The 8,909-nt window shown below is 38.0% G+C and overlaps 3 protein-coding genes and 3 non-coding genes across 6 annotated transcripts; 3 read left to right on the forward strand and 3 right to left on the reverse strand.

The window, feature by feature from the left end:
* Nucleotides 1–1,913: 1,913 nt before the first annotated feature.
* K11C4.10 lies at nucleotides 1,914–2,056 on the reverse strand. Its single transcript, NR_068981.1, has one exon. It is a non-coding gene; the product is annotated as an Unclassified non-coding RNA K11C4.10 (non-coding RNA).
* A 487-nt stretch (nucleotides 2,057–2,543) lies between these two features.
* Nucleotides 2,544–4,388, forward strand: K11C4.2 (Progestin and adipoQ receptor family member 3-like). The gene is made up of 5 exons (NM_072349.3): nucleotides 2,544–2,679; nucleotides 2,760–3,041; nucleotides 3,088–3,252; nucleotides 3,315–3,458; nucleotides 4,030–4,388. Exons 1-5 carry the CDS (start codon nucleotides 2,554–2,556, stop codon nucleotides 4,225–4,227), a joined length of 915 nt encoding a protein of 304 aa, NP_504750.2. The 5' UTR covers nucleotides 2,544–2,553; the 3' UTR covers nucleotides 4,228–4,388.
* Nucleotides 4,389–4,465: 77 nt separating this feature from the next.
* K11C4.1 (non-specific serine/threonine protein kinase) lies at nucleotides 4,466–5,963 on the forward strand. The gene is made up of 5 exons (NM_072350.6): nucleotides 4,466–4,658; nucleotides 4,720–4,792; nucleotides 4,840–5,233; nucleotides 5,585–5,743; nucleotides 5,790–5,963. The coding sequence occupies exons 1-5, from the start codon at nucleotides 4,491–4,493 to the stop codon at nucleotides 5,920–5,922; spliced, it is 927 nt and encodes a 308-aa protein (NP_504751.1). The 5' UTR covers nucleotides 4,466–4,490; the 3' UTR covers nucleotides 5,923–5,963.
* A 42-nt stretch (nucleotides 5,964–6,005) lies between these two features.
* odc-1 (Ornithine decarboxylase) lies at nucleotides 6,006–7,689 on the reverse strand. The gene is made up of 3 exons (NM_072351.7): nucleotides 6,968–7,689; nucleotides 6,610–6,910; nucleotides 6,006–6,562 (listed from the first exon to the last, which is right to left on the reverse strand). The coding sequence occupies exons 1-3, from the start codon at nucleotides 7,420–7,422 to the stop codon at nucleotides 6,050–6,052; spliced, it is 1,269 nt and encodes a 422-aa protein (NP_504752.1). The 5' UTR covers nucleotides 7,423–7,689; the 3' UTR covers nucleotides 6,006–6,049.
* Nucleotides 7,690–7,914: 225 nt separating this feature from the next.
* On the forward strand, nucleotides 7,915–8,130 carry K11C4.13. Its single transcript, NR_068982.1, has one exon. It is a non-coding gene; the product is annotated as an Unclassified non-coding RNA K11C4.13 (non-coding RNA).
* Nucleotides 8,131–8,601: 471 nt separating this feature from the next.
* On the reverse strand, nucleotides 8,602–8,751 carry K11C4.12. Its single transcript, NR_068983.1, has one exon. It is a non-coding gene; the product is annotated as an Unclassified non-coding RNA K11C4.12 (non-coding RNA).
* Nucleotides 8,752–8,909: the final 158 nt, after the last annotated feature.

The raw sequence follows: 8,909 nt of genomic DNA on the forward strand, positions 1-8,909 counted from the left end.
TCACAGTTTAATTACAATATTTCAACTTTTTTCATTCAAAAAAAAACAATTTAAAAATTCACAATTAAAAGATTTTATTTTCAAAAAATCCAACAAATTTTGCTGTTGTCAGATTATTTTGGAGTTTACAAAATTTATATTTCAGTATAATTTCAACAAGTAAAACTTTTTAAAGTTATTCGAAAGCTCTGAGTTTATTTAGAAAACAGAAAATATATTTTACATTTCAGTTCAAACTAGAAGAATTAACTGAACCAAAATGTTAATCGTTGAATAATTAACTGCTTTTCCAAATTATTCCTTTTCTGGCTGTAATTTCTAGAACAAGACATAGCTAAATTCCAATTATTAATTCTGAAGAACTTTGAATTTTTTTGTGGAAAAAATTAAAGTGCAAGTTTTATGGAAAACTTGCAATCACCAGACACTTTTTATGCCATTCTGCTAATATTCCCTCTTGAATTATCTTTCGTTAGTTCTTGAAATTCATTCAGTCTAATAACAGTGTTTCTCTATAAATTCTTGAGATCCCTCTTAAATAAAATCTGGCCAAAAAAAACGGATATTTGCCCTCACACCGCATAAAAGAGTACTTCGACGTCTCCTTCATCTTCTTTCGTTTCTTTTCGTTTTGTCACTTGACTAGTCAAAAGGGTGCGAAGTTCGCACTTGTTTAAAAAAAAAAACTTCCACAATCAGAAACTTACGGGAGTCATGGCAACTTGCTCTTATCTTTGATGTGCACCTGTTCGCGTTTCCAGAGCAACCTAATCTGATATAGAACTCCGCCCAGTTAGCAGAAATCATTCCGCATAAATTGTGAGTTTTCTTCCTATTTTTCTAGAGTTGTGAGAATTTTCGACGAGAAGGTTTTTGCTCTCGGGTAAGTGTTTGAATTTAGAAAAGGTTGAGCACACGCCTTCTCTGATATCTAAAAGTCAAAATGCTATAGAAATGAGGAAATTTGTCATCTAAACTCTCAGTGAGTCAAGAATGTTTGTAAACACTTTTCCCATCTTATGACACACATTTCTCCATTTTTAGATGTTCTCGAACATTCTCCAAATCCATTAATGACCTATGAACTATGTATTTACTTTTATAAGGAAAAGGGGATAGACTTATGGCGAAGTTGTTCTTGGAAATTCCAATTATCCCGTTTAGACATCTAGAAAAAATTCCTTGAAAATTTCTCAGTACTGACACAATTTTCTTGGTCTAAGTCTTCGAAGGCACCACTTCCGGAAAGTTTGATACCTGGGAATAAATGCCTGAAACCTGATGCCTTACTCAAGACTCGTCAACCCTTGAAGGCCGCCCATTGCTCTTCAGCCTTCTTCCTCTTTTCTCTTTTCCTCTTTCTTGCGAGCTCTTCGTTTCATCCCGAAATGCCGAATTCTCTTCGTCGCCTCTCTATCGATCTCTCGTTCGTCTGCGCCTCTTCATCTTTCCCATGGCATAACTTTTTCTACTTTTTACAAGAATCTGTGGCTCTTTTTGTTTTTTCGAGAACTGTCACTTTCCCATGTACACATTTATTTCGAAATAATGTTCCCAAACATCTACATAGTCAATCTAGTTTCGTCGTTCTATAGTCTCTTTCAGTCTCTATAACTAACCCAAAAACATCTTTCTGCCTAATTGCCAGCATTTCTATGTCTCTTCATCTTATATACTCTATCCGTTTTTCGCTGGTTCCTGGTCCAATGCCACAATCATATACATTGCCAAACCACGAATTTTCTTTCCATTTTTTTATCAAAGCAGGTGAAAGAAACTCATTTTTCCGAGCGTCGAGCCAACAGAACATGAAGATATAATATGGCTTCACAATGATGGTTGCACATTAATATTCGATCACTGATCACTTTTGTGTGTAATTCTGTGTGTTCCCGTTCCTATCACCTCTCATATCATGCTTTTTGCACTTTGCTGATGTACTCATTGGGTGCAGCCCTCAACTTTGAACTGTTTGACTAGTCCGTCCGACTGTCCACTTTTTCTTTTTCCCTTTTCTCAATGTGTGCCTTTCTCGATCGTTCTTTCAATCTGTCCAGTATGTGAGTCATCATTGCAAAGAGTTTTCCCTTTTGGAATTTAGATTAATTCTTGTTTTAATTCTTTACTTTCAATATTTAGAAGTTTGAAACTTTTTTCTGAAAATTTTTCAGCACCTAATTTTTAAACTCTGTTCTGTTCTTTAATTTTTTCATTGCAAATGTAATTTCTTGAAAATAATACAGAAGTAACTTTGTTTTTTTTTCAACCTTCTCGGCTGAACCGAAATTCAATTTAAAAAAAAAATTAAGAAAACAATTATAAAAGTTCTATAGAATTATATGCAAAATTTTGAGCAGAAAACGAAATTAGTTGTGAGTTGAATGAAAAATTCTTGAAGCGACCAAAAAAACAAAGCATAGTTAGAATTGAAAACATTTTGATTTTCTAATTTTCTACCACACAAAAAATTGCCAAAAATTTTTTACCGTGACCTTTTGACTTGGAAACCTCCGCCTCCATTTGTTTAAATATCAATCGTATTTATTTTAGATAATGCTCCTACGTGATGAGCAGGTTCCGTTGCTTTTAAAACGGAAGCACGTCGTCTCGGGATATCGGCCTCTCAATCAACCACCATCGTTTTACTTCAGATCAGCTTTCTCGTCGCACAATGAAGTGGTAAGTTTTCAGCAAAAAATTCGAATAAACTACTTTCTAGGGATTAGTTCACAAACTTAAAAAAATTGATTAATTTTCAGTTCAATGTTTGGACTCATTTCATTCCGGCAATCATCCTGCTTTTCGCGTATCTCATTCCTGAAATTCTTGCCCCACTGCCACGTGTTCCAGTATTAATCCTCCAAGTTGGCATTTTCCTGTTGTTAATCGCTTCGTCACTTGCTCATCTGATGCATTCTCGTTCCGAACTCGACCACGTATTTTGGTTTCTTATCGATTTTTCTGGAATTGCGCTTTTCGGAATCACAATTGGATTGCAACGCTATAGCTCCAGTGATGATATGAGTTTGATTATGAAAATTGTATGTTTCCCGGATTTTTTTAACATCAAAATATTTAATTTTGCAGATTTATGTACCTCTTCTCCTTGTCGTTGTTCTTGGCGGTCAGTACTTTTCAACGTGCTACCTCTTCGTGTATAAGCCACACTACAAACGACGAATGGAGCTACGAATGGGCTCTTGCTTCCTTCTTGCATGCTGGCTCTACATTCCATTGCACTATAGATATCAAGTAAATCACATATTCATTCATTTTTATCTATCCCTTTTTGTATATAAATTAATAATTTGCAGTCCGAAGGAAGCGGGGGTGACGCTGCTCTTCCTCTACACTCGAGAGCTTTTCAATGGCTTGTGTTCTCTGGAATTTTCATGGGAGCTCATATTCCTGAACGATTTGCTCCGGGAGTTTTCGATATTGTTGGTTATGGACATCAGGTAAGATTTAGAACATATGGAGTAACGTTTTGAAAAAATGTTGTGTTCACGGAAATCATTTTCAAATACGATACACATTTTAGAGGCCATTTTTTATTTAACAATCTCCTGTTTGTTAGTTCTAAGTTCTTGAATTAATTTTCAAAAACGTTTAAAATATATTTAAAAACATACATTTCTAGGAATTGATCGAAAATGAACTGAAATTATAATACCGTATATCCTCTATTAGTTTTGCACCCCTTTGCTCAACTTTGGCAGCTCATATCTCAGTAGTCCTTTGTTCTATAGAAAAGTTGTCAACTGATAAAATATTTGTTAGATGTTTTTCTATAGTATGTAGTTTGTTAATTATTTATGTGTTCAAAACAAAATGAGATATGAGCTGTCAAAGTTGAGCAAAGGGGTGCAAAACTAATAGAGGATATACGGTAACTCAATTTTGAAAAGGGGCAATTTTATGTTAGAACCTCATTCCATTACTAGATTTTCAGTTTTTTTAAAACAGTTTTACAGCATTTTTTAAGTCTTTGAAAGATTTATTCAATTACTAAAAACTGTTCATTTTTAGCTCTTCCATTTGTGCATCGACATGGTTGCTTGGAATCTCCTTGATGCGGCTCACATCGACTGCTCGAGTGACGAAGGACATGTTCATTTGCCTCGAAATATTGTTGCTGTCATAGCATTATTTGCATCAATCGGTCTCATTGGATTCAATGTGTATAGAATGATGCAGAAGGCAATCACACGAAAATACGACGAATAGTTCCAACTCTAATCAATTCTTATTTCATTTTTCCTCCAAATTAGTCATAGGATTTTCTGAACTGTGTTACGCAGATCTCATTTATGATTTTGATTTTTGAAATTTCATTTTCGGGTTTATAATTTTCACGCAAAGACGCAAAACTTGATAAACTTTTTTTTCTGAACTGTTGTCACGTGTTTAAAAAAATTATCAAAGAAAAAACACGATTTTTCAAGAATCATATTTATTTTATTTATTTTCAAATTTATACTCGTCACAATATGACAGCAGCTCCAACTATAATTCAATTGAGCAATGGCGACAGAGTAAATCGTTTCACGGTTTTCAAAAAACTTGGAGAAGGTACATTCGGAGCAGTGTATGCTGTGCGAGATGATGCTGGGGCGGAACATGCACTGAAAGCTGAGTTGGCAACAGAGAAGATACCGGTGAGTTGGCAAAACGCTGCGAAAAAACAGGAACAAAACTGAAATTGATGTATAATTTTAGTTGCTGAAATTGGAGTTGTATGTGATGCAGAAGCTGTCTATGAAGGGACCCAAGCACATGGCCACTCTTATTGGTATATTATTTTTCTCTTGAAAAGAAAGTCTAAACTCTATTATTCAGACAAGGGACGCCACGAGAACTTCAACTACATTGTCATGAAATTTCTTGGAAAATCCCTGCAAGATGCAAAGAAAACAGGACCAGATGGCCATTTGACATTGGGTTCAGCGATCGGAGCTTCGATCCAGTGTTTGGAGGCCTTGGAAGAGCTACATTGGTGTGGGTTCTTGCATCGAGACGTGAAGCCTGGCAACTTCTGTCTCGGAAGAGCAGAACTCGGCGAGCTCCGCAAGATCTTCGTTCTCGATTTCGGATTGTGCCGAAAATTTGTGGATGACCGAAATGTGATGTTGCAGCCGAGACGGAAGGCTCCATATCGGGGAACACCTCGCTATGCGCCAATCGCATCTCATAATAGAGCGGAACATGGAAGAAAGGATGACGTCGAAAGCTGGTAATTTACTGAAATTTACCCTATTCCCCATACATGGGACGTTAAAATTTTGAGAGCAAAGAGAGAAACAGAAAAATAGTCCGAAAAGAAATTCGAACCACGTGGCAAGGGTGGCAATGAACACATGCATAAGGCTACTTATCGATTCTATAATACAACACCTGAAACACGTTTTAATACAAATTTTTTCCTGCCCATTTCTCTGTCCATTCTCCAACCGTTCATTTCCCTGGGACCCCACTGCAGAATTTTGTGAATGAAAAATTATCTGAACGCCCGCTTGAGTTGTCAGGGAACGACGCGATTAAAACCCAGTTTTTTTTAAATTTGAAAATATACATGTTTTTTTAGGTTCTATATGCTCGTCGACTTTACCAATGCAGCTCTTCCTTGGAAAGTTGTGAATGAGATCCCACAGGTTGGTGAAATGAAGAAGAACTCTCGTTTTGATCCACTCGTGACTCAATTATTGGCTGGATGTCCGGTAGATGAGTATCGCCTGATCATGAAGTTAGTCTCTACAAAAATGTACTTATTCGTAATATTCAATTTCTAGCCATATCGATGGTCTTTCATTCTTCATGGAGCCCAATTATGGATTAATCTATTCAACACTGAAAAGACTGATGCAAACCAGAAATATCCAAGAATTTCCGTACGATTGGGAGGCTGAGTATGCTGTGAAATAATAGAACTTCGATTGTCGTTAAATGAAAGATCACACTTTTTGTTCCTTTTTTTGTGATCAAGTTTCGAAATCAACAAGAATGCTAACAAAAGAATATTTATTTTCCGACACAATAATTTAGACAAGAATCAAACATGAGTTGAGTCACGAATGCTCTCCCACATTTCCTCGCTCATCACATACATCGGCACAGGCTTCGAAAATCCATTGAACGTGGTGGCAGCGGCAAGAGTGTACGCTCCCATGTCCGGATAGTAGAGCCATTCTCCAACATTCATCTTTGGCATCAACTTCTTATCCTCGACAAGATCTAGACTGTCGCAAGTTGGCCCCCAGATTGTTGACATGAACTTCTCGTTGCGATCAGTGTCAAAAAGCGGGGATCCGATTGGATGAGCATGATCGAAGAGGATGCAGTTGAACGATCCGTAGACTCCGTCGTTGATGTAGTACATGTATCCATGATCAGCGCAGTCTTTTGGATCCTTTGTGATTTTGGAAGCAGGAACCTCGGTGGCATGAATGATGTTTGCAACAAGAGAAAATGGACCGGCTGCGAAAAATCTTCCTGGTTCAGCAATCAGGCGCTTGTTGGTGTCTGGAAAGAACTCATCAAGAGCATCACGAATTGTCTCGGCAATCTGAAAAAAAATTAATTACATTAGAACTTAGTAGTTTTAAAATTTACCTTCTCGAATGGGTTATGATGTTCGGCTCCTGGAAATCCACCACCCATATCAATAATATCCATCTTGAATCCGAGCCCTTCTCCAATCTCACACAAGTTCTTGGCATGCTGAAGAGCATTCCTGTAGGCAGATGCGTCGTTGCATCCCGATCCAACGTGGAAAGAAATCCCAACAACATTAATTCCCTCTTCGGAAGCCGTCTTAAGAAGTTGTGGTGCAGCAATAATTGGGTCGGCTCCAAACTTCAAATTGAGTGGGCACGTAGCAGTTGGGTCAGATACAGCAATGCGGAGGATCATTCTGAAAATTTAGAAAATAATTTAACTTTTCCAATCAAGAATTTATGTTTAAACTTACTCAGCATTTGGATGAAGCTTGGCAATTTTAAGAAGTTCCTCCGGGTTATCAAAAGTCATCATTTTGACATCACGGTCCATTGCGTGAGCAATAAAACTGCGTGTTTTGCATGGGTTGGCATAGATGATACGTTCCGCAGAAACACCGGTCCCCATAACAATATCGATTTCATCTTTGCTAGCACAATCGAATCCACATCCCAGAGAGGCAAGAATGCGAATAAGAACCAAATCAGTGTTGCACTTGACTGCATAAAATGGCTCAATCATCGGGAGCTCTCTCTTCCAAAGCTGGAATCTCTCGATAATCTTATCAAGGTCAACGAGCATGAAAGAAGAGTCATTTTCTTGCAAATCCTTGCTGGCAGCAATGTCACGGCACATTTGGAGTTGATCAACTTGCTTTGGAAGCACGCCAATCTTGTTGTCACCAATAATTTCGAATTGAGAAATCATTTTTCAAGTTATTAGAGTTGGGGGATCTCAGCTCCAAGGAGGCGCTCCTGCACGCAAAGGATCGTAGATGTACTTGTAGCAGACGGCAGATACGACGACGATTCCGTCGAAGTCGATATCTGTGGGGATGTAAGCCGGAAGCCGGGCTGCGGACGCCGCTAGCCTCTTTGATTCGTCAACACGAGAGATTTTCTGGCAATGGGTCTTCCCAGGTGTAAGATCAAAACGCTGCTAGCAAACTCTGACGGTTAGCCACAACGTTAAGAACTGAAAAAAAAACATATTAGAATTGATAGAAACAATGGAGATCGAAAAAACAGTTAGAAAATGTAGGTCAAATTGCTCGAAAATTTTTTGCGTGTATAAGAAAAAGGGCACACACGCAGTAGACAGAAACGAGGTGTTGGTCAATCGAAGAAATGTACACATAGACGATACGATCTAATAACGAGACGGAATGGCTTATCACTGACCACCGTGTATCTATTTATACTGTTGGCAGGAAATAGGCGGAGTCAACTTTGGAGAGAGGAAATGGTGATGATGTGGTGTAGCGGTTGGGGGATGCCAGTCATGAACAATGGGTGCAGGGTGTACCCGCGTTTTATGACGGGGAGGAGGAGACGGGTGGCGATCAAAAGACAAAGATAGAACGTCCGAGTGCAATGTACCTGTATATACCAGATGGCATTATAGTGGTTTAGAGTGACGTTTGTTGTATTAGGCCAACTCGAGTTTTGGAGCAGTAACAAGGTTTTATGTGCTATACTGTGACTTATTTCTGAACCAATAAAAACATTTTTAAAGCAAAAATAATTAAAATTTTCAAATGAAGCTGGCCTATTCTAATTTAGAGCATACACCTACATAAAATTCTGACCGATCGTTAAAAACTAACGAAACAGTACAAACGTGTGATTGCGAAAATATAAAATCGAAAGGAAAACTTTGATCTGACTAGTCTAATGATAACATTGTATAGAAAACATACAACTGACATCAGCTTACGTTTCCCATCATTTATAACAACCTTCTCTTGTTCACATGAATTCGGTCAACAATTAGTCACGTTTCCACCCTCTTCTGTAACACATTCGCCCAGCTTCATTTTCTCGTTTTCCCCCGTCTTTGATTTCTTGGCGAGTGCACTCGACCCGTGTAACTATCACAAACGTCAATTTATTTACGGCATCTGGGGCCTATTCTGGTCTCCTTTAACTTCGTGACGAATCTCAGTCGTTTGATTGTTCGGCGACGTAGTTGGTCTCTACCGTACCTGGTCCATTTATAATTTATCAATTTGCATATCAATGTGATAATATCACATTGCCCCATTGTTATGCGTCGATCGTCTTCACACACACCACAAACTACTTCTTTTTGATTCTTTTGTGACATTTATGTGGTGCAAGTCTCAGACTCGAGGAGCTGCAAAATGCATTGTTTGAAAATATTTCAACGACATTCCATTCCATGAATCAGCTTAT

This window comes from Caenorhabditis elegans, chromosome V (assembly GCF_000002985.6).
Source record: "Caenorhabditis elegans chromosome V".
Lineage (NCBI taxonomy): Eukaryota > Metazoa > Nematoda > Chromadorea > Rhabditida > Rhabditidae > Caenorhabditis > Caenorhabditis elegans.